The sequence below is a fragment of the Hydra viridissima genome, unplaced genomic scaffold, assembly GCF_058129835.1.
Source record: "Hydra viridissima isolate aposymbiotic clone 2 unplaced genomic scaffold, HvirCarnegie_v1 scaffold_4, whole genome shotgun sequence".
Taxonomy (NCBI): Eukaryota; Metazoa; Cnidaria; class Hydrozoa; order Anthoathecata; family Hydridae; genus Hydra; species Hydra viridissima.
Window position 1 is genome coordinate 4,908,744 of NW_028324303.1, and position 25,286 is coordinate 4,934,029.

Here is a 25,286-nt window from a genome sequence, read left to right on the forward strand (position 1 = left end):
GATGAATTAAAAGATAAGATGGATTTTAAATCTATCAGAGAATATCATATTTACAGATTAGTTTAAAATATGCGACGATTCTTTTTAACAAAACGGAATTTAAATTACCGCTAAACCGTGTTCTTTTATAACAACGCCTCCAAAGATTGCTATTGAAAGAATCACTCGAGCAGAACAAGCATAAAAGGTATGTAAAAGAAATGAGATAATTTTTTTATCAGAGTTAACCCACACAAAAAAAAAACTGTTCGAGGAGATTTAATAACGAGATATTTTTAAAAGTAGATAGGATCTCAATTATTTCGATGTCATAACACTTTCTAGACATATTTATACTATTTCTTTGGCTTCTTCGATATTCTCTTATTTGAGAATTCATTACCAAAGTTTCGTTTCCGATTTACGTTGATGCGCTTTGTCTTCCACTGCTTCTTGTCATTTCTTTCTTCCCATTTTCTTTGCTTCGGATGTGTTACATCACCTTGATCTTCCAACATATGTGAAAACTAAACATAAGGAAACGCTCTTAAAAAAAAAATTCTAAATAAAAAATAGGAAAATGATTGAAATACTTGCGTGAACATCTGTATGAAGAGTCTTGTGTAGGATGTTTTCATTGTACACAAGACTCTTCATACAGATGAAAACTTTCATTATGCATGAATGTTTTCTCTAAAATATTCCTGCATAAAAATGTATTTCTCTAAAAACGTTCCCAAATAAAATTATAACCAACCTCTTCTGCAGCAGCAAACATGGACTCGATGTCACCATTTCTGCAAAGACAAAAATGACACTGATTGACAAGAATTTAATATAACCTTTATAATCAATTTAATTTAAACATAATTGAAAAAAATTAAACGGATTCAAAAAATCATTTTTCAAAGAAACTATTTGCTTACTAAAAGTCTATTGTTAAATAATCTTATCATCACAAGAATAACTCGCTCCACGTGTGAGTAAAGGTATTTTTATGGAACTTATTCTCCTTTTTCTAACGTTTAAAACTCAAAAAATTACCTTCCAACTTCACCTTCACTATCAATAGAATCCCCGTCAGAATTTAAATTCTCCAATAAAGCCTACAAAAATGAAAAATAAAGCCTACAACGTTGAAAAAGACTTAAAGCAGATTTTTTTAAAAAACATTAACACCTCCTATAAGGTTGGTTAGCCTAATTATAATAAATAAAATATAGAATAAACAAAACATATAAAAATAAAAGTTCATTAGAGTTTTGTTAAGCTTTAACTCTCTTCTAATTCAATTATAACAATGCAACTTCGTTTTCAATGTCACACTTTTCAAAAGCTTTTTCAAACTTTTGTATTGCTGAATTCTAAAAGTTGTTTTATAAAGTTGTTTTAAAAAAAAGCCTCATGGAAGAATTTTGACTACGTAAATCTTGTTGAAATATTTACTAACATTAACTAAAGATACTAGTTTTATAAAAAAACATTTAAAACAAGTGTACGAGTCTATTACTCAATTTAGTTCGTTGTCTATTTACGATAAACTCCGCATAAGGAAGCGAAAAATTAAAACAAAATGCTTTAGTAGTTTATTACCGATGAAAAGTTGTTTACGGTTGAATGAGCCTTAGAACGGTAGAGATTCAAAGAAGCCCGTTTTCACTATCAGAGCTCATTTTTAGCAAACAAGAGTTCAACGATTTACAAATTAGTCTGTTCTAATTGCAACTAACTGAGGAGCCCAAAGAATTATCAAGCTTCTCATCATGCAAAAAATCTTAGCAACATATTACATTTTAAATCAATTGTGTTTTTCTAATTTTTAATCTAACTTAACTTAGCCCGATGTCTTAATCCAATAAAAATATTCCCGATCTGTTAATTATGAGTGTTACAACCACATGCAGTCGTTTGTTTAGTTCTGCATGTTAACTATATACGTTATTCCAATATACTAACCCCATTTGTTGGATATTAAAAGATAAGTAACATACCTGGCTTCTTACTAGATATAGTAAGAATATATATATAGATATAGAGCCAGATCTAGTAAGTAGTCAGACCTATTAAGGCAATTTTGATTTTTACTTATCAATTTATTGGTTTTCAAGCCTCATTTTATACTTGCTATTAGTAAGTTCACTATTTCTTTCCCATATATCTGCTCTAATAGTAACAGATTTGAAATGGATAACTAAAATTTTTCCCCAGATTTTTATTGATAATTCCATTATCACTTAAGATCTTTCTTTTTTTTACTAAAATAAGACTCAATATAAAAACAATTAAACTTACATCTTCATAATCTTTGTCAGAATAGTTTTTATCTTTTAAGTCTTCAAAATCTAGATGGATGAAAGTCATGTCTTAAAGAATGAAATAAGCAAAAACCTTTCAAAAATTAAAACTAACATTAAATTCTAATATTATGACATCCTTTATTTTGACTCACCTTCATCAGACTCCTCTTCAATATCATTGTAATCCAAACTACCATTATCTTTAGAAAAAAGTTATAAATTCAAACAAAATTTAAACCGATAGAAAGTTAAACTAATAGTTCATAACTACATTTTAAGCAGTGTCAGTTTCATTAGTTCATAACTACATTTTAAGCAGTGTCAGTTTCATTAGTTCATAACGCTAGTTCAAAATTCTTTTCATGATACTCATGTTAACGGGTGATTAGTAAAAAAATAAACACAAAGTTTAAAGGATCATAACTTCCTTTATTTTTTTAAAATTTTTTAAAAGTAAAAAAAGTATTTTACAGAGAATTATTTATTTTATTTAATCCAATATTCAATTCAATTCTATCACTCCGTTTTGTCTGGCATACTCAATTAAACTCTTAGTACGCCTTACCATTTCATGGCTGATATTGGGGTCAACTTTGGTTAAAAAATTCTTCTTTCTTTTCATTGCTGGAGTACTTTTGCTTTCCAATCATTTTAGTACACAAGTCCTTTCAGTATTGAACAAAAATTTTCAATTGGCCTGCATTCTGGTATACTTGGTGGATTATCTTTTTGGTACAATCTTTTCAGCCTTTAGATAGTATAACACGCTTTTGGCATAAAGAGAAGATGCAAGATCTGGTCAGAACATAAATTTATTACTATGATGATCTTCTATAAAGGGGATGAGTCTCTTTTGAACATGTTCTAATTCTTTGCATCATTTGATCATCTTGCTTCGAAATTTTTTGCTTTTTATAGCATTTGATAGCAGTAATTTATTCACACACGATTGCAAAATATTGAATTTACAAACTACTTGCTTTTGAGAATTACCATTTTAATAACCTTAATTTTTGGCATTTTTTTGGCTTAACCTATACACACATGTTTTCAGCATTCATTTTCGTTTTTTTTTCAGCATTTTTTTTTTTGGTTCACCTTCCTTTTTAAATGTTTAATACAAATTCTTTTTGTACTTTCTAAAATTCAGAAATTCTGAGCTTAATAAATATAAAATAATAAATGCAATAATAAATATAGAATGTTACAAATAGTCATTTTAGAACAAGACAAAATTAAATTAAATATTGTGCAGATTTTTAGTGATCAACTGTTATTGAAATATTCATGTCAATATCTTATGGCAATAGATGATATAAAATTTTTGACAAAATAAATCGGATAATTTACTCCTTAACATTAAGGACTCAGAGAGCACTAGGAAATCATAACACTAAAAATTTTTCCCTTCTTATGCAGCTCACATTCCATTCCCAAAATTTTTCCATTGAATAAAAAGTTGTTGCATGTTTGCTGGATTCATATTTTCTTTGTTTTATGGATTCATATTTTCCATTGAAGTTGTTGCATGTTTGCTGGATTCATATTTTCCATTGAAGTTGTTGCATGTTTGCTGGATTCATATTTTCTTCATTTGCTGGATTCATATTTTCCATTGAAGCTGTTGCATGTTTGCTGGATTTATACTTTCTTTGTAACAAAATTAATGTCATTTTGTTGATACCATTCAATTATACTTCTTGACTAATGGCAAGATGCAAAAAAAAAAAAAAGAAAAAAGAAAGAAAGAAAAGAAAAAAAAATCAGATGGGTGGCCAAACAACAACTTTTTTTTAACATGATTTTTAAGCCAATTGTCCAAAATGAACTTTTTCACATTTGCAAATAAACTTTCTTTTGTTTACAATCAACTTTTTTGAAACTTTTTTTATAATACTTGATAGGGAGATAAAGTTGCTTTAAAACAGTAAAAATATTATCAAAATTGATTAAGTGGCGCGCTTATCATTCCAAACAGTCTTAGGGACATGCTTTGAGACTAGCTACTCACTTTCAATTTGGAATGATAAGCCAAAATAAACTCTTTTTTTTTTTTTTTTTTAAAACAATATTTAATAACTTTTTTTATTTAATACTTAAATGCTTTACTTTTTTAAAAAAAAAATTAAGTTGCATATTTTATCTATAAAAAAAACAAAATTTCTTAATATGAATTCTTTATATAAAAGACTTCAAACTTCTTTATATGAAATTATTTTACGTGAAATCAACATTTCAATGTTTTCTTTTTTACTTCTCTTGTTTTAAGTTTTTTATATGAATTAAGTCAAAGACTACTTAGATATATAATCAGTTGTGTAACATTTTGTGTGTATTTCAAATTGAACACTTGGTTTGAAACTAAATTCAAATGAAAAAAATCCATTTAACATTAATTTAAGGATGCTTTTTTAGCAGACCAATATAATAATGTTTGATTTTCTGTTTATAAAACTATAACTTCTGACACCTTGGTAACAATTTGAAAACCAAAAAGACTGGAAAGTTGTCAATAACTTTGTGCTCTGCAAGTAATATATTATTAAAAGGTTTATCTATAGGAGACTATGTTTATGAATAAAGTTGAATTTTACAAAAAAATCTTCTTTCAGTAGAAAGTCCTATGACTTTTTGACCGTTATGTTAAGAGCATAATGATTCATAAGAAGTTGCAATTTTAGAAGCTGCTGTGGATCAAAAAAAGTTAGTTCAACATATGTAAACTCCATTATTTTTTCCCATTAGATTAAATTACTGATAGTATTAAAATTTTAAAATTCAGGCTAAGTAGTATTAAAAATCTGAACAAGCTCCATTAACTTAAGTTAAAATGTATGATATATAAAAAGACATTATAAATATACTATACATATGTACTAATGTACATGACCACAGTTAAAGTCACACCATAAACAAGATTTAGGCACTTTGCTAATTTGACTCTGTAATAAGCTAACAAGGTATATGTACAGTGTCTCAAAAAATTATCCGACCAAACAAGTTTTTCCCCAAAAAAAAATGTTTACGATCTAAATTATACTAAAAACAATGAATAGCGATACTTACTTTGTCTATCATTTTAATTCTATTGGGAATAGTATGCTATTTAGCGTTCATATTTTTTGATTCATGCTTCAGTTGGTTTATTATTTGTCCTAAGAGAGACTTAGTATTGAATAGGCTTGTAAAAAAATTATCCGACCAAGCGATATTTAGGTAAGTTTAATTAATTTTATGTGAAATTTGTTGAAATATTTTAGCAAATTTTTATACAATTAATGAAATTGCATAACAAAAAACTGTTTTTTTGTAGTAAAAAAAAATTATGTATAAAAAGAAGGTTTCATGTTTTTTTAAGTAAAATGGTGGGAGGTAAACATCACTGGATTGTTTCTCAGAGAAATTTAACTGTTGATCTAGTCAATCAGGGTAAAATCTATTGTCAGGTGCAGCAAGAGACTGAAATTCCTCATAATACAGTATCCAACATAATAAAGAAGTATAATTTGATCGGAACAAAAGCCACAAAAGAAGGGCAGGGTCACAAAAAAAAGACTTCTAAAAGTTTTGTTAGAAACTTAATTATACAAGTCAAGAAAAATCGCTTCATTTCTGCTCGAAAACTGGCTGAGCAAGCTGAAGAGAATTATGGAATCAAATTATCCCATCAGGCAATCAGAAATCGTATCCGAGACCAGGGATTTCAAGGACGACTTGTGCGTAATAAACCATATTTGAGTAAGAAACACATGAAAAGAAGATTGGAGTTTGCTAAGAAGTTCAAAAACATGCAGTTAAGTTTCTGGAAAAAGATCCTGTGGAGCGACGAATCGAAATTCAACTTAAAGTCATCTGATGGAGCCCAAAAAGTTTGGAGAAAAGCCGGAGAAGCCTACAAATTAAGCTGCGTGAGAGGAACTGTCAAGTATGGCGGCGGTAACGTGATGGTATGGGGTTCAATGGCTTGGAAGGGTGTCGGAAAACTCCAATTTATTGATACTTTAATGGATCAGGTGCAATACAGAAACATATTAAAGCAAAATTTGAAGTCATCTGCTCGAAAACTTCGGCTAGGATCTGATTTTACATTTCAGCAAGATAACGATCCCAAGCATAGTGCCACTAAAACCAAGGAGTGGTTTGCTGAAAATAATGTTGAGGTCTTGGAATGCCCGCACAATCACCAGACCTTAATCCCATTGAACATTTGTGGGAAATTTTAGACCGAAAAATTGGAGATCGGTCATTTTCCAAAAAAGATAACCTCAAAGTGGCAATTGAAGAAGCCTGGGAAAAGATTCAACCAGAAGAAACAAAATCTTTAGTTGAATCAATACCTAGACGTCTAGAAGCTGTAATCCAAGCAAAGGGAGGCCCACAAAGTATTAAAATAGTTGTTTTGTTATATAATAATTTGTTATGAAACAAATAATGTGTTTGGTCGAATATTTTTTTGACAATAAAAAAACGACCTAAGTTCCTTTATTTTAAGACTGAAAACCTTGTGATTCATATTCTACATTAAAATAAATAAAATCTATTTAAAACATGTTCTTTTATTTTCATTAATCTTGAGTTTACAAAAAAAGTCTAAATTTATGAAAATACAGCACTTTCTTTAGGAAAAATATTTTTAAAAATGTTTGGTCGGATAATTTTTTGAGACACTGTATGTGCAAAAACAATGATACTGAAGTATTCCTATAAATCTTTTAAAAGAAATTACACTCTGAATAAATTTATATTTATCTGCATAAATTACGTTAAGCTTAATAAGCTATGTAAGCTCACAAAATTAAATAACACAGCCATCTTTCTGTATAAAACATTACTTTCTGAATTCACCACCCAAAATATAACATATATGTATTTTAACTAGGCTTTGAGTATATTAAGAAAGCAGGTAACTCTATCTGTTCTTTTCTCATAGAAGAGTACAACTACTGTTCACATAATTTAATTAAATCTTACCATCACTCTCATCTGATGATCCCTCTTCTTTGTTCTTTCTTTTGGTTTTTGAGACATCTGTATTCTTTTTGATTTCACTGGGCATCAAAAAATATATACATGTATATAAAGTGAATAATTACTTACACAGCAAAATTATTAGACTACTTCTTTTACTGAAATGAAATTTACCTAGCAAAATCAATATCATTGTAGTTATCCAAATCTAAAAAGAAATAAAACTCTCTAAAAAAACAGCAAAAGGAAAAATCTTACAAGATTTATTAGTGTAATGATTTGCTGAAATATGAAAGAAATAAACAGAAAAACCTTCATCTAGATCATTCTCATCTTTTGTAACCTTGTTCTTCTCTAAAGTCTCTTTTTGAGCAAAGTATCGATGGAAAAAAACTTCATCTATACGGATTTTATCTTCTGAAGATTGAACAAATATTTTTGAGTTAACTGGTTCTTCTTTTAACCGAACTGATGAATCTCGTGGCTAAATTTTAAAATATTTATATACCAAATTAATCCAAATTTTTTATGTTGGCAAAATCGTGAGAGTATTTGTAAAATCGTGAGAGTATTTGTAAACTAAACCTGCATAACCGAACTTCCATGTTCAGTTTCTTTTTTCTTCGGATTGCGATACATGAAACGATCCAAGAATCTAAACATTTGCACTATTACTTCCTTAAAAAAACCTTTTTCGTAGAATCAAATAAAATACATCAAAAAATTACCAATATAAACAATTCAAAAGTGAAGAACACTCAAAAAAAAGATTATTTCCAAAAAAATTTTTTGAAAGCAATAATTTAAGTCTATTAATAAAATAAAACCCTCACCTAATCAGTGTAAAATCTTGCAAAGGATCACCTTTATAGACAATGCTTTCTTCCTGATAAAACGTTTTAAATAAGTACTTAAAATTTGAGCTAATGCTGAGGTAATTTGAAAATTTACTTTTTGATATAATATAATGGGTTTCATTGAGTGCAACATGTCCAGGAGCAAAAAAAAAACAAGCATAAATAATTATCTGACCTTTATTATAGATGTAGCAAAATGAGCCACTGAGGGGTGAAAATGAGAAAATAGTAGAATAAGTTCCCATGCACAAGACATTTCAGCATTTGCAAATAATGGGTTACGTTGAGAACAGTTATAGTTTGTATTTCGCTTGTCTTGATTCAAAAATATCCAAGAACCATCCTTTGTTTTTTTTTCAACTGAATCTTTTCCTGTTTGATTGTCAAGTTTTTCATCTGCAACACCTTCTTTAACATCAAAATGATCATTCTCTTCCGCATCAACAAAATGTTCATCCTCATCTTCCTCCTAATAAATGTTTAAGATGAGAGAATCTACAGAAAATATAAAAAGTATAAACAAGCTTTTCTTTTTACTTCAAACATCTTAACTGTTTATTGTTTTACTTTTATCATTTTATTTTTTTCTCAAAAGATTATAAAAACTTTATAATCTTTTAAGAAATAAAAAGTTTACATAAAAAATTCTATTTTTTAGCTGGTATTTATTTTAAATTATCTAACATGCAACAAACCATCTATTTATAGCTAAATGTACTTATAGATAGTAGAGATAATCAGATAGCAATAGTAATAAAGTGCACCTGGAGTTTAAGTGTCTGAACTAGTTTGGAAAGAAATAATTTTGAACTTTGGGTATACTCTTAAATATAATCACCAATAAGATTTGAGACCAATTTATTTTACTACTACTTTTGATTATTGATGTTGACTCTTATCTTCCCTCAAATAAATATTGACTATGTAAGCACTTGTGAAAGTTGAAATTGTTGACAAAACATGAGTGATAAAGTATCAAAGATTTGCTATAGCCCCCAAGATACTTATGACTTATGCCTTGACTGCTGTTGACATCGCCTCAAAATGTAAGGAGGCAAAAACCTTGATAGACAAGAGCTCTGCTAAAGCTTTGCTACAGATAGACTCAGGTCACAAGTTTATGAGCACCTATAAGCTACTGGCCAAGCATATTGTGCAGGTGCACTGTGGCAGGGTGGATACACACCTGGATATTGTTGCACAATCAAACTTATATTGTCCCTCAAAGTGTATAATTATAAAAATGTAATTTATTAAAGCAACTAGCCTGGATTAAACTACCATAAAGGTTTGTTCACAAGAGTTGATGGCTGTTCCACCAAACATATAATGACCACCAGATTGGATTGTAAAAAACCAGAGCTTGCCGCATTTGCAGTCTGTTTAGGTGAAATGAGATATGCACATAGGCTCTGGTGGTGATGCCATCATCTGTAAATCACTTTTTGTAGCATCGTATGGCCTCACTTTTTTGAGAGCTTCCATTGCTGCCAAGTGCTCTCGTTGCGATTTGGGAAACTGATCTTTCAATATACTACATGCTGGCTTGAAGAAATCTATTTCACGCAGCCACTTTTCATTAATGATGAAGTTTTTAAAAAACTCTGCAACCCTGTTTTTATTCCAGCAACGAAACCATGTTTGTAAATGACAATGCATTTTGAATGGTAACTAATTGCACTTGTGAAAGTACAGTTAAAAGGACATTCAGGAATAGCAGAGTTGATCTTGATGCTCTAAGAAAACTGTCCAATGGCATAAGTCCAAGTATTTCTAGTCTGCCAAACAGTAGAGTTTAACATGGATTACCAAAATGCTACCATCATTTGCTATAATATAGTCTAACAAGTTCTCTACTGGAAAAATTAGTTTCAAGAATGATAAGAATGTAAGAGGCAGTTTTTAAAAGAAGAAGATACTTTAACACTAATATATTCATTATATATATTTATTTGAAATTTACTGACACAATGTCTACAAAAATTCAAATTATTATGAAAAATACAAAGAAATGTAATATCTTTATTTAAACTTCTTATTTTTTATAAAAACTTTTACTGACAAACTATAGTTAAAAGTGTCCCTAAGACTCAAATGCAAAATAAGGTGTTTCCAAATTCATTCAGACACATAAAAACCAAATGTGATCAAAATCCCACTTTACTGCTACTAATGCATGAAACTATAATCAAATGTAAAACTCAATTGATGAAACCAATTTTAGTGGTAAAATTATGTAACAACTTGTAACAATTGTTGAGTACTTATATTGTTAATAGACCTTTAATACCTCAGGTTGGGCAATCATGCTCTTTAGTGCAGGTTTTTCTTTAATTACCTAAATATTTGTAAAAAATGGTAATGCTTTTTAACAAATACTGAAAAGTTATAATAAACACACATATATTTACATACATACATACATACATACATACATACATACATACATACATACATACATACATACATACATACATACAGTACTGTGAATAAGTTTTAGCCCACCATAATTTTATAATTACTTTCGATTTCATCGTAAAAATATGAAGGACTTATGAAGCAAAAAAAAATCAGGTTTATGGACACATATATTACAAACAAAAGTATCTAGAAATTTTTAATTTCATAAAATATGATACAAAACTAATTTAATAAAATATGATACAAAAATAATTTAATAAAATATGATACAAAAAGAAAAAACAATTAATACTTCGTATGCCCGCCTTTTGCATTGATCACAGAAGCAAACCTCCTGGGAATTGATGCATGTAAATTTGTAATGGAATTTTGTGGAATATTGGCCCACTCTGTTTTTAATATTCGAAAACATTCTTCAACATTTTTGGGGTTATATTCGACTTTATTTTTTATCCAAATAATCCTAAACTTGCTAAATAATGTTTAAATCTGAACTTTGAGGAAGTCAGTTCATTACTTCGAGAACTCCATCCTCACACATGTCCTGTAAATATTTTAATGTTTGGGATCATTGTCTTGCTGTAGAATGAAATTATTACCAATTAGTCTCATTCCAGATGGTATTGCATGATGTCTTAAAATTTCCATATCATTCTCCTGTCAGTTTGCCATCAATTCTGATTAAATCACTTATTCCAGATGATGAAATACAACCCCAAGCTAAAACAGAACTTCCCCCATGCTTCATTGTTGGATGGAGACAATCAGGACAATAAGCCTCTCCTACCCTTCTTCTTACATACTGTCGTCTTCTGCTGCCGAAAAATTCAAATTTTGATAAATCTGTGTATAGTACACAGTTTAACATTTCTTGTGTCCAATTATTATGCTGTTTTACATATTCAAGTCTTTTTTCTTTATTGCCACAATGTAGTAAAGGCTTTCGAACTGCAACACACCCTCTTAACCCAGCTTTTAGCAAATGCCGTTGAATGCAAGATGAGGAAACATTTGTCCCAGTTGCAGCCTGAATGTCTTGGGCTAGTTCACAGGAGATTTTTTTCCGATTTCGCAGAGAAACATTTTTAAAATACTTTATGTCATGTTTTGTAAGCTTTGCAGGTCTTCCACTTTGAGTTTTATCCTCAAGAGATCCCGTGTTTTTAAATTTTTTTACAATTTCCCTAATGGCTGTCCTTTTTAGACAGTTTGTCGTTGAGAATAACCTTCTTCATAAAGGACGAAAGTTTTTTTATGTTCCAGTAGTGGAATTTTACCCATTTTATTACTTATATAACAATAAACATAATAGTACAAAAGAAAATATTGCTTTTGTTTGTTTAAGTAGTGTTTAGTATTGTTTGAAGTAAGACATTATTTTATATAAAAAAATAATCGGAAGATATTATTCAAAATATGTTAAAAAAACTTTAGTTTTAATTAGTGGGTTAAAACTTATTCACAGTACTGTATATATATATATAAAGAATTTAAACTTTTAAAAAGCAATAAAATAAAAGTACAAAGTGAAACCTCTGAGAGTAAAAAAAGAATGCCACAGGTTAATGATGGCTCTTCTTTTGTACAAATTTGAAGGAGTCTTTTCACAAAAGCCTACAAATGGAATCATTGAAATAAGCAATCCTTTATAATACTTAAATTGAATTACTTCAGGATTTAAATCATTTCATATGCATGATCTTTGTATTGATGATTCACAGAAAAAATTGTTAAGAAGTTAGTAATATTATTTTTATATAAATTTTTATAATAAACTTGGTATATATATTAATACTATGGAATTCGGAAAAAAATACTATGGAAGAAATAACTAATATTTATTCAACATAAGTTCCATTGTTAGTTTTAATCTATTCCATCATTACAGCATAAATGAATACCCAAATCAGATTCTTTTGAAACTATACATATATTGAGCTAATTTTTGATAGCTTCATTAGAACTATAGTAAAGATTGGAAAAGCCATGCTGAAATAAACTAAATAAATTGTACTAAATAATTGTATAAATGGAACATGTTACCCCATCCAGTACTAAAAATACTGGATGGGGTAACATGTTCCATTTTAGTTGTAACTCTTTTTTAACCACTTAAGCAAATTGTGGTCATGTTAAAAGGTCACCTTTTTGCATCTTTTAATGTTTGGATTAAATTGACTAACTCTCTTGACCAATAATATTATAAAAACAAGGATTCTTTGCAATTAAATCAAGTCTATGACTCTTCAATACAACAATTTTTGAAAGTATATATGTATTACTTTCCAAAAAAATTATTACAAATTTTTTGTCTTTTCTTTAGAAATAAGCCATATTTCAAGTCTCCAGCCTCCATTCAATTCAGAATACTCATCTTTAGGCCGGGTGAATAAAAATTAGCAATTGCTTTTACTCAATAATTGGTCAGCTTTACGTGAATAAAAACTTCAAGAGCTTTTCTTAAATTTTAGTCACGTAAAATTGAGCAATTTCTGAGTAAATTGCTTACCTTTAAAAGTATTAGGAAAATTGACCAATTACGCTGAGCTTTTATCTCTAAGGATGAACTAAAAACATATTAATATTTTAGTTTTAGCGATATTCATATTCACTGCATTCTTCATTTCATTCAGACTCTACTATGATTTAGTTGTATTTTATTTATTTGTTTGTTTATTTGTTCACTTACATGTACTTTTTTGCTTTTCAAAATATTTATCTATTCATTAGGGTTATGGAGAACTTTATAGATCTTTACCAGCTCCTTTGTCTTGTCCAGATAAACCAAAATAATTAGAACAACCTCTCAATGGACACAGAACTGGCTGGACAGGAGTGAAGGGATGCTAAAAATTTACAAAATTTGGATAAATTCTCATGCTGAGAAACATAAGTTTACTTTTAGAATTGACCACCATTGAGAATTGGTAATGCTTATCTGCAGAGAACATGAGAATATATCTGTAGGGAATATTTCCTGGTTGTTGAGAGTTCATGAAGTTCAAGTTTCTATTCAACCAGCCAATTAGCTGAGTTCTTGTCTACTGGATCAATTGATACTTCTTATTCCCCAAAGTATCAGTGATTTGTCATGTAAGCCAGAAAGTGAAAGAATTACATAGCTGCTCCAAACCTCTTTCTGGTTGCATCACAGTGGTGAGCAAGATAATTGTTCTTCATCAGTGAGAACCAAATGTGAACAGTAGAAACGACAAAAGTCTCCTTTTACTTTTTCTAAGGTGGCCCCAAATGTCTTTATTTGTTTAAGAAAATTGCTGTCTTCTCTATATAATCAATTGTTACCAATAAATGTTTGTAAGCACTTTTTTCATGTTTTCTCTCCAAATGTTGTAGTGCAACGTGTGCATTCCAATATATCTCACTGGGGACTGTGGCATGCAATCCCCTTTCTCCTTTAACAGTCCATTTGCAAAATGGACATTTCTGAAATACTTTTGAATTACAGCAATCTGCATTACAAGGGCAGTGTTGCCAATATTTATTCTCCAGCAAATTTATATAATGAGTACTGTGTTAATGGCAGCATAGCTGAGTACACCTTTAGAGCTAGATGATATGTACAATGGTCTCTCTATTGAGAAATCATTGTACACATGATCCAGCAATTCTTCTAATTTCTTGGAATTTGGGGGAACATATCCAGACTACAGGAGTGAGCAAATATTCCCCCAACTGAGTTGATTGAACAGGTTTGAGCTGAAGATAAAGACAGCAACTTGTTTATCTAAAGAACTGTTATGATAGATGTTTTGAAAATAGAATTGTTTAGATTAGAAGGTTTCAGCTTCTTGATTTGAGGCGTGGAATTTGCACTTTTAGAAAGCAACATATTACAGAGATCTGAAGCATTAGAAATAGCACTTCTACTGTTAATGAGCTTTCAAGCAATTCTTCAAGACTTAATAAAGCTGACAGCTCTTTTAATGTTTAACATTGATCTTCATTGAGTAGTGATTCCATTCTTCATCCTCATGTTTTTTTTGGTGTCTAAGTGGGTTTTTGTCTTTGATATCAAAATCGTTATTTATGAATGATTGGAATCCTTCTTTACAACTTCTTTATAACTTCTTTAACATCCGCAAGTACATATACAGCAGGTTTCAACAGCATTTTTATGTGTGTAACAAAAAGCAATAAAATTTCCCAAAGATGTCAACTTGTTGGCACATAAGTTGAAATATTTAATGTGACAAAATAAACACTTTTTGATTGATTATGTGAAAGTCATGTGCTTATTTTTAAAGCTTATTTTTAGTACTATCATTTAAAGTTTACCAATCTAATTGAAATGCTACTACCATTAACTTCAATACTTAGGAAACTTATTCAACTAGCTAACAATAAACAATAAATCATTTCTATTTCAAATCTAATCTTATAGAAAAACTTGCTGTATTTTAAAATGTGACTATGTTAAGCTTATAAAAATCCTGGATCCAAATGAAGCTTGAAAAATAGCATTTTATTTTTTGGAAAACAAAACTTATGAAATGTAAATTTTACCTTCACTCTTTTCATTACAGGATCATTCTTTATTGACTTGAACAGAAGATTCAGTAGTAAAGTCTGAAAGAATGGAAAAGAAACTAAAAAAAAAAACAATAGACAAATCACATTTAATTGGGAAGTGTACTCTTTTAACATAAAAAATTCATCAGAGTAATCTTTCATACAAAATTTACACACATGAAATAAAAAATCAAACTCACATGTTTAGATGCAGTTTTAATGTCAGGATCCAACAGCTTCTCATATAAAGCTTGGTAATAACGATCAGAGACAGACTGCCTAAAAATTAAATGAAAAAACATCACTTTAACATCACATAGTGTGTGAATGAAAGTCTACATCCACATATAGGCACACATTTGATATTTTGACATTTTTTATTGTATATTTTGCAATAAAATTTTATAAACTGCATGTAACTAACAATTCACATTGCATCACATACAAATTTAAATGTTTTACAAGAATTTTTTAGCAGTTGTTTTCAAGATACATAGATGCATAGACTGAGTTTCTATTATTCAAATGAAGCTGATTATAAAAGGGAAAGACATGTTTCTATATACTTCAATGAATTTGGAGTAAATGCTATCAACAGGAGTATTTTTCACCTTTATGGTAAACAATATTCTCAACAAGTTCTTGATGTATGCTCCTTTCAGCTATACAACATTCTTATTTAAATACTTTATCTATAATGTTATTCAAAGTAACTGTTTTTAGTGCAGTGAATTGTTATAGTGTGTTAACTATATTTTAACTCCTAACATTGTATTATCGTTTGTGTTAAGGTGAGTTTCCACTCATCCATTATAGCTACAGGAAAGGGAAAGGGATGGAAAAATTAATCACGTGAGCGTGCGCAGTTTGTAATTTAATTTTGAAAATTAATTATTGCGCATGCTCAAGTATTACTTTTCCCATCCCTTTCCCTTTCCTGTAGCTAAATTGGATGAGTGGAAACTTACCTTTATGCATTGTGCAAAACCCACAACAGTAAAATAAGAAATACCAAAATAAAATTTAGGTAGGCATATAAGAAACAGCATAACCAAGAAACAACAAAATAATATTTTTTTAAATTTTACAAAAATATTTTTATTATTTATTTTGACCATCAAAAAAAAAACCTTTTTTTAAAAAAAAAATTGAATTACATTATCTTTGGAAAAGAATATCATGTTGACACTTTTTTTTATGAGTCATTTAAAATATTACATTTTGAAAACATCTTATTTCATTATTAATAGGTTATGATATAGAATATTTCTTAAAAAGTTATCCAAACTTTGGATACATCTTAAATTAGCCAACTTATAATCAGATACTTAAATATGTTTTCATTTATTTTTTATTGTATTTTGTTTCATAGCAAATTTAAATAGATAACAGTAGTTTTGAGAATATTAGAATATATAGCATTCTATCCATGCCTTCACTCACCTTGAATCCATTACTTGATAGATTAGCATAAAAGCCTAAAAAAAAGGCAACAACCAAAAATCAAATAAACTTTTATTGATAGACCTGAAAAGTTAACTGTTTATATTTAATTCTACTAGTAGATCTGATTCTACCTGGATACTTGTGCTCAAGTGATTCACATGTGTCAGCCTAAATAGGGTGTTTAACTGCTCATCAAAATTCTCGTCTTTATCTGAATTGAAATTAAACAAAATTTAGACAACTAATGCATAACATTTCACAATAATGCTATTAATCATGCATAATATAACAATATTTATGCATAATATAACAACAATAACTATCCATAATATAACAATAATTATGCATAACATAACAATAATACTATTAATACTAATTATCATGTACAACACTAAGAATTGTGTAATATAATTGTAAATATTATACATACATATACATACATATACTATAAATCTCATTCAATACATCAAGTGTGATCATGGTTTTACTTTTTTGTAAATAAATCAAATAAAACAAATTTAGAAAATCTGCCTAAAAACTGACCATCACAGTATGGGAAAGCCCTGTTTACACCAGTCAGCAAAGCACTCAGTAACTTTGTTTCTTTGGCATCATTCTTTTTGGACTTTTCTTTTTTAGCAAGGATCTCACATAAAAAAAAAAAATTATAAAAAAAAGTTAAATGAAGTTGTTAATTTAAAATTTAAAAATTTCTTTCAACTTTTTTAAGTATTTGCTAAACTATAGTTAATTAGATTTAGTTGATCATAATAAACTAAATCAGAAGATTTAAAAAAAAAAAACAATAATTGTTATTAAACTTTGCTCACCTTGAAAAAAGAGAAATGTATTTTTATAAGTTTTGAAGCAATTTTTTTCTCGCCTTGTGAAAGCACAATTTGATTAAGAAAACATATAGCATAATATCTAAAATGGTTTTTTAAAATGAAGTAACTAAAAGATAAATAAAACTGAGGATTTACAAAAGTAAAAACATTTAACAATAAACACACTGAGCTTTTTCTGCTACATTAGGTCTGTATAAAAACCGCTCTACTTCTTCTATCACCACTTCTTTCATATTAGGATGTTTTCCCACTAAATTAAGAAACTTTAAATAAATTTCTTTTTATTTTATATGAACAATTGAACAAATATTTAAATGAATAACTGATTTTTTTTGTATGCATCAGTTAGATGATGTAACAACTTTAAATTTTTTTCAACAAGGGATTTATCTTACTGAATAAATAATAGTTATAAATGCACTAATGACAATGGTCGCTCTTAAACATCTAAAGAACTGACACTTATTTATAGTGTTGTCAAATGAAGCTAAGAAGAGAAAAGAGTTTAGAATGCTACAAAATATTATTAACATTAATTTTTTAGAAAAAACTTAATTGACATATAATTTGGTTGCAATGTTCCTAAATTTTCAAATATTGCATTCATTTAGACTTTTTTCCATCTTGGAAACATAGATGAACACTGTGAAAGATTTCATCAGGATATATCTACAATAAAAAAAATCTAGAAAAATAGAGTGCCACTATGTTGGGTGATTATTGATGGACACTTAAGCGATTTTTAAAAGAAAATCTGTAGCTAAGGAACTTTAGAAATGTTTTGATTAGATCTAAGATTTAGTGTAATAAATCATTTTTTTGTAACTAATTAATTAATTAAATAATTAAATAACAATAATAATAATAATAATGATAATAATAATAATAATAATAATAATAATAATAATAATAATAATAATAATAATAATAATAATAATAATAATAATAATAATAATAATAATAACAACAATAACAACAACAACAATAATATTAATACAACAACATCAACAACAACAACAACAACAACAACAACAACAGCATCAACAACAACAACAACAATAAGAAAAAAAAGAATTAAAAAAAAACAAACTTCCAATTCCTTGATTTCTAAACAATTATCTATGTAAATGTGTTAAAGTGTTTCTGTTTTAGAGGGTCCAAGGTCCAAGGAAAATATTTTTGTGTGACCACTTGATTTATAGCTTTTTTTGATTCTAGCAAGTGGTCAAAAATATTAAGTTCCTATAGCATTGGGAAATGCAAAGTTCTTTCTAATTACTTATTTTGTTTTTTGCTGCTTGAGAAACTTGCCATACATTTTATAGACCAAATGATTTTAGAACAACTCTTGTTAACTGATAATACACAAATACTTGCTGCAGATCCTTCCTTCTCAGATTACTTTTTGCAAGAAATCTAAACTTTTCTATCAATTGAAATGGGGAGTTTCAATTGATAAAAAGAGGGTTTCAAATATTTTTTTGTAAGAAATCCAAACTCAGAAAATATAATTACTAAAAGAAGAAATAAAGTTAATTGTTTGAAAGAAATGGCATTGAACAGAATTGTTTGAAAGAACTTGTCAAAAGATGTTAGACAAAGACATTTACCTAAGATTTCTACTAAAAAAAAAAAAAAAATGGCTGGCATAGTTTAAAAATACCTTTTATTAAATTAAGATGTCAATTTTTGTTCCTTGTCAAGATCAATTCAACATTGGCATCCCCTGGGAAACCTTAACGGAGAGGAACAAAAATTTCATATAGCATTACAGGATGATGCACTTGGACCAAAAGAGCATGATTATGAAAGGGGATTGAAAGCCAAAAGAACACAACAAAAAACAAAAAGGACAAATCTATCAAAGGTTTTTAGGTTTTGGACGTATAAACAAATTAATGCGGCATTTATGTACCATAATCACTTTTTGAAAATTTGTTTAAAAATCAAATTTTGTTAAAATTTTTTTTATCAAGAAACTCTGTTATTTAAGAAATTTTATCTAAATCATTGAAGTTACTTATTGACTAAAATCTACTCCTGTGGTATTTTTTTTATTATCTTACAACTTATGAAAGAAGTAAAAGTAGCAGAAATATTGAAATTATTCAAGTGTTGAATGAGCTTTTGAATGAATTTATTTTTTAAACTTTAAAAAAATAAATTCATTTAAAAGCTCATTCAACACTTGCCATTCTAAACTTATGACTTATGACTTTTAAAATTTATAAAGAATAAATATATTTCATTATAAATATACATGTTGTTTATATTTTTAAAAAAGCAGAAAAATTAAGAACTTACCAAGTTGAGTGAGAAGATATGTTGTTTTAGATGATATCTTTTTGTCTGGATCACCCAATTTATTGACTAATATTGAGAGCAATTTCTACAAAATTTAAAACAGTTTAAATTCAAAAAAAGAAACATATGGTAACCAAAAATAAGATCTTTTACAAAACTTTTCAAATAAATTTTTATCCTTGAAAAGATTGCCTGCAATAGTTTAAAAGAAACAACTTTTTAAAATTTGCTAAAGATTTAAAAACCAAGTTTAACAAAAACTTTCTTGCATTTAAACAATTAGTTGAACTTAGAATGTTGCCTGAAATGGATCCTGGAATTTATCTAGCCTGGAAATGACATATCTCTTGCAATAGCATACTTGATATGTGTGCATTTTTTGTATAATTACCAGTATCCTGCTTAAATGAAAAATATTCTATGTTAAGAACATGTGTTGCTGAATTTGTCAGGTGGTAAACTACTTGCTATTAATTTTAAAAAGTACTGAATTTTTATTAAAATTACTTTAATTTTCTTATTTAACATAAAATCAGTAACTTAAGAAAAAAACCTATTTTACATACTTGCTCCTGTTCAGGCTTCATAACCAACAGTTCATAAATGATACCTAAATGGTAAATATTATGAACAATAACAATAAGGCATTCATATCTTTAAAAAACCATTAATCTCCCATTCATAATTTTAGGATAATGCACTTTTGTATTTCTGTTAAAGATCTTAACAAAATGGAACTGAAATTTAAAGGTAGTGGAATTGATTGATAGTGGAATTGATTGGTAGTGGAATTGATTGGTAGTTGGATTGATTGGTAGTGGAATTGGCATTATAAAACATAACTAGTAGGGGAGAACCTTAATGAATGGGGCAATTATTGAATGGGACAAACTCAGATTCATATAGAAGCATCGATGTAAGGATATTCAAATTCCTGTAACAAAGAGTGATAGAAACAAGAACTCAACTGACTGACTCATCCATCCTATTGCTCTATGACCGTAATGATAATGGATGTTATTGTGTTTTCGAATGTAAAAAGTAATTTTCAAAAACATTTTTTTTTCTTCTGATTTTGCAGCAATATTTGAAGTTATGGAAAATAAAATTCCATGCTTAAATAGATAGCAGTCTCTAGTACTACAGTGTATACAAATCTATTAGAGACAATAGATTTTATAACATTAAACATTAAAAATCATACTCCAGTTGATGTTTTTCTACTGGATTTTGCAAAGGCATTTGATACAGTTGTTCATAACAACTGTTTTGTTATCTACATTAATGATTTGCCAGATACAATAAAAAATGTTTCAAAGTTATACGCAGATGATACCAAAGTTTTATCAATAGTAAATTCAGATTTGTGTGTTAAAGAAATACAAGATGATTTAAATAAATTATTTGAATGGACTCAAGACTGGTTGCTAAAATTCAACATAAAAAAGTGTGTTGTAATGCATTATGGCTCCAACAATAAGAACCATCCATTTTTCATTAATGGTATACAACTTCAAGATTCTGAGTCTGAACGAGATCTTGGAGTTAGTTTTTCAACAAATCTAAAATGGAAGAATCAAGTAACCATGACAATCAGTAAAGCAAATCAAATGCTGGGACGGATAAAGAAATCGTTTGCAAGATTCGACTGTCAACTTATGAAATCTCTCTATTTAACGTTTATTCGCCCACTTCTTGAATTTGCTGTTCCAGTATGGTCTCCTTATATGAAAGGAGACTGTAATGCAGTTGAAAAAATACAACGTAGAGTAACTAAACTTGTTTCATCAATTAGTTGCCTCAAATATGAAGATCAATTCATTGCCTTAGGCTTGACAACGCTAACTGAAAGAAGAAAAAGGGGAGATTTAATTCAACTATACAAACTTATGCACGGTATTGAAAAGATAAACAGTAGAAAATGTTTTCCACTTGTTAATAACTGTTTGCGAGGAAATTGTTTTAAATACCATAAAGAATTTGCTAAACACCCTTCAAGAGAACATTTCTTTTTTAAGAGAACTGCAAATGCATGGAATTTACTTCCAACTAAAATTGTTACAGCGAAATCGGTTAATTGTTTTAAAGGAGCTCTTGATTGCTGGTTGAGCAGCAATCAAGCATAACTGCTGTCCTAGTGTGCGTGATAACACACTCACTGGCTTTGTCCAGCACAGCATTAAATATTACTATTACTATTACTATATATTAAGCAATTTTATCTACGCTTAAAAAGCATTTTGCAAAAACTGTACCATTCATTGAGGTTTTCCCCTACACATTAACATTTACCTAATGTTGCAATATGCTTAACAATAAGTCTATCATATAACATTTACCTAATGCTGCAATATGCTTAACAATAAGTCTATCATATAACATTTACCTAATGCTGCAATATGCTTAACAATAAGTCTATCATGTAACATTTACCTAATGCTGCAATATGCTTAACAATAAGTCTATCATATAACATTTACCTAATGTTGCAATATGCTTAACAATAAGTATATCATATAACATTGAAATATTCTTCATTTTAAAATATTCTTATGATTAAAACATTCAAAACTTTAAAATACTTTTCACATTAAATTATTTTAAACATTAAAATATTAACATTAAAATAATTAAGCATTGACATTTAGTTTTTCCATTAATAACATAAGTAATTAACAACAAATAATAATGAATAAAGTACAAATTGTCAGTTTTTTAAAAATGAGTCAAGTTTTCTGAAGTTTGATAAAAATAGAACTCTTTATGCATTTTAAATAGCAAAAGTTTATGGTGTGACAAGTTTATATTTGTAAAAAAAATTTTTTTGTGAAAATAAGTTTAACAGATTTAATCGAACAGCAATTCTGCAAAATGTCTAGGAAGGTTGAAACAAAGCAACACAATGTTAGTAAATTGCCTTTTTTTTCTGGAATCTTATAACTTTGTAGGTCTAAATATAAAAATTATTTTAAACTGATGTAGAAGTTTGTACATTATTTGTTATTATTTGTTGTTTTAATGGGAAATCAAAATGCTAATGCTTAGCCTTAACATTAAACTAATCTTAACATTAAAATATTTCACTAATTTTATTAGTAATGTTAAGACTACAAACAATCTTTTAATTAATGACTTAGATACCAAGATTTTGATTACAGTTTGTAAATAAATATGTTAAGTAACACTATATTTTATTTACACTTTTAACAGCATATCTAACTATAGGTAGTGTACCAAGCAATACACACCTTAAAATATCAAACAAACATTCTGATTTTAAAATCCTTTTTTTGGACAAAACATATTCAAAGTGAAAAAAGCCCAAAAAGAAAAATCAATAAAAATGTGATTATATGAAAATACCTACCTAGTATTTTGTTTCTAATATCTGCAAGAGAATCTTTAGATAAACTCTAAAATAGATGTGACCAGAAATCTATATGAATTATTTCTTAGTATTTCTCAACGCATAAAAAAATATTTAAAAAAATAATAACCTCAACTATTTCTACAAATTGCTTATAGATATCTTTAAGCTGATGTTGATAAGCAAGTAGTATAAGCAACTTTATTTGTGATTCTTTGTTTCCATCTCTGCATAATTTCATCTTTAAACTTTCAATTTCATACTAAAAATATTAAATCTCATTAAAAAAATATCAAAGTTAGTTTCACACAAAAACAAAACATTATATATTAGAAAAAAACCTTTAATATTGCATAAAGAAAAACTTATTTAAATAATAAAAAGGAAATTTAAAAAAGATTTCAAATATGTATAACTAATTACTATTACTCCAAAAAAATATTTGCATTTTTAAAAAAAATATTAACATTTTTAATTCATAAACTTTGCATAAAGTTAACATATAAGAGTTTCTGAAGCAAAGTGAAGAAATGATTTTTAAGTTTTTAAATTCCACTTTCAAATAAGAGTAGTAGGAGGCTTTATTATGCTATGAAATTAACTCCACATTATTTCCAAGTAATGATAAAACCTCTTAAATATAATAAGTTTCTGATAAAACAGCAACAAAAGTAAAATTGTCCAGATAAATTTGTGTGAGCTAATAAACAAAAACAATTTAATAATTTTGGTTTATAAAAAGTTAAAATTTTACTGTTATTTTAATGTTATGAAATTGTTGGTAATTAAGAAATTTGTAGGTTACCTAACACACAGTAGTAATATAACTTTTGGATGTTAGATGGTACAACTGCCTCACCCAAAAAAAAAAATTTCCGATGGATAAAACAGATTTTCTAATTTCTTCCCTTTTTTGATAAATCACTATCTATTAAAATTTTAGCTTTTCCTGAATTGTGAAATGGTAACTTTCCGGTCAGTTTTTTATCAACACTGAAAGTGTGCTTGTGTTGCTTATGTTTACATTCAATGCCAGTGTGATAATGTTAAGTAAACCTTGATGAATAAAACATTGACTTTAATGAGAGCTGAAAATTTATTTTTTTAAAAATATTTTCAAAGATTCTTTAGAAAATGTGCTATATAAATCTTTATTCATATTTACAATTGGGCAGAAAAATTTATTACCTATTTGACCTAAATATTTTTTGCATACAAACAAATTAAAATAAATTAGAAATATAGTTAAAATAAAATTTACCTCATTAAAGTATTTTAATTTGAATTCTGGTAAAAGATCAGCAACCCACAAATGACGAAGAGAATCTATGTAAAATAAAAACATTGAAAAAAAAACATTCTTGAGCCATTTCTTAAAGTGATTTTATAAAAATAACTTATGACATGAGTTGTTTTCATTTTCAGAATTCCTTATCACAGTTTATTCAAAATTTAAATTTACAACTTTGTAGTAAAAACATGTTGATGTGTTTACTAAAAATCATAAAATTGTTTTGATATTTAAATATTCAAGCTTTAAAATGAAAAGTATACTCAGATTTATCAAATTGCTGTTTAGCTGTTAAGAACCTTTGTGAAAAACTATTGTTTATTAGAAAGGATGGATCATTGGGTAAAGCAGTAACTGTCTCTATAATCTGTTTTTTAAGGAATTGGACATCTTTATAGTTGTAATTCAACGAATGACTGTTCTCAGGGATTCTCAGACACAAATTAATGGTGAATTTGATTGTTTGCAGCAAATTTTTCTCAAGTATATCCAGGATCTTTAAGAAGATTTTTACACTTTTCATATTTTTAAAAAAGTGTTTTTGCTATTTATCAAATCTAATTACAAGTTATGTATGCATACAAATTTCAAAGTAAAACAGAATATGCATATTTTGCACATGATTAAGTGCTCTATGTCATGTAATATACTTAAAAAAAAAATTGTTTTTTTAACAAATAATAAACAAGTATTGCAATACTTTATTCCACTTTAGATGTAAATAACGACATAAGTAAAGAAATATTCTTGTCAGAAAATATACAAAACAAACCAATTGCTATGAGGGCTTCTCTTCTGGATTTTTTTTTTGCCATATTCATCAATGCATCTAGACTACGAAGACAATGAACTGGTGATTCCTATGATGTAACCATAAAAAAAAACAGATTTTATAAAACTAGGCTTAAATTTGATAGCTATCAAATTTAATCTTACATTTAATAACAACATAACAAAAGCAAAACTTTTTAAACAAGA

General features: G+C 27.9%; 1 protein-coding gene across 1 annotated transcript in view; it reads right to left on the reverse strand.

Annotated features, from left to right (window-relative positions):
- Window positions 1–272: 272 nt before the first annotated feature.
- Window positions 273–25,286, reverse strand: part of LOC145183473 (CCAAT/enhancer-binding protein zeta-like) — a 30,449-nt gene continuing 5,435 nt past the window's right edge. Inside the window, exons 6-31 of the mRNA XM_090084199.1 lie at window positions 25,081–25,168; window positions 24,279–24,343; window positions 23,148–23,279; window positions 23,018–23,063; window positions 20,217–20,260; window positions 19,651–19,735; window positions 17,512–17,596; window positions 17,329–17,425; window positions 17,042–17,144; window positions 16,630–16,709; window positions 16,496–16,530; window positions 15,253–15,331; window positions 15,047–15,109; window positions 12,056–12,136; window positions 10,392–10,439; window positions 8,277–8,570; window positions 8,078–8,130; window positions 7,830–7,899; window positions 7,557–7,728; window positions 7,419–7,452; window positions 7,248–7,324; window positions 2,429–2,476; window positions 2,272–2,321; window positions 1,024–1,085; window positions 737–776; window positions 273–506 (exon numbers count right to left, since the gene is read on the reverse strand). Of these exons, the coding sequence (XP_089940325.1) occupies window positions 336–506; window positions 737–776; window positions 1,024–1,085; window positions 2,272–2,321; window positions 2,429–2,476; window positions 7,248–7,324; window positions 7,419–7,452; window positions 7,557–7,728; window positions 7,830–7,899; window positions 8,078–8,130; window positions 8,277–8,570; window positions 10,392–10,439; window positions 12,056–12,136; window positions 15,047–15,109; window positions 15,253–15,331; window positions 16,496–16,530; window positions 16,630–16,709; window positions 17,042–17,144; window positions 17,329–17,425; window positions 17,512–17,596; window positions 19,651–19,735; window positions 20,217–20,260; window positions 23,018–23,063; window positions 23,148–23,279; window positions 24,279–24,343; window positions 25,081–25,168 (2,202 nt within the window). The 3' untranslated portion in view covers window positions 273–335. The remainder of the gene's footprint in view (window positions 507–736; window positions 777–1,023; window positions 1,086–2,271; window positions 2,322–2,428; window positions 2,477–7,247; window positions 7,325–7,418; window positions 7,453–7,556; window positions 7,729–7,829; window positions 7,900–8,077; window positions 8,131–8,276; window positions 8,571–10,391; window positions 10,440–12,055; window positions 12,137–15,046; window positions 15,110–15,252; window positions 15,332–16,495; window positions 16,531–16,629; window positions 16,710–17,041; window positions 17,145–17,328; window positions 17,426–17,511; window positions 17,597–19,650; window positions 19,736–20,216; window positions 20,261–23,017; window positions 23,064–23,147; window positions 23,280–24,278; window positions 24,344–25,080; window positions 25,169–25,286) is intronic.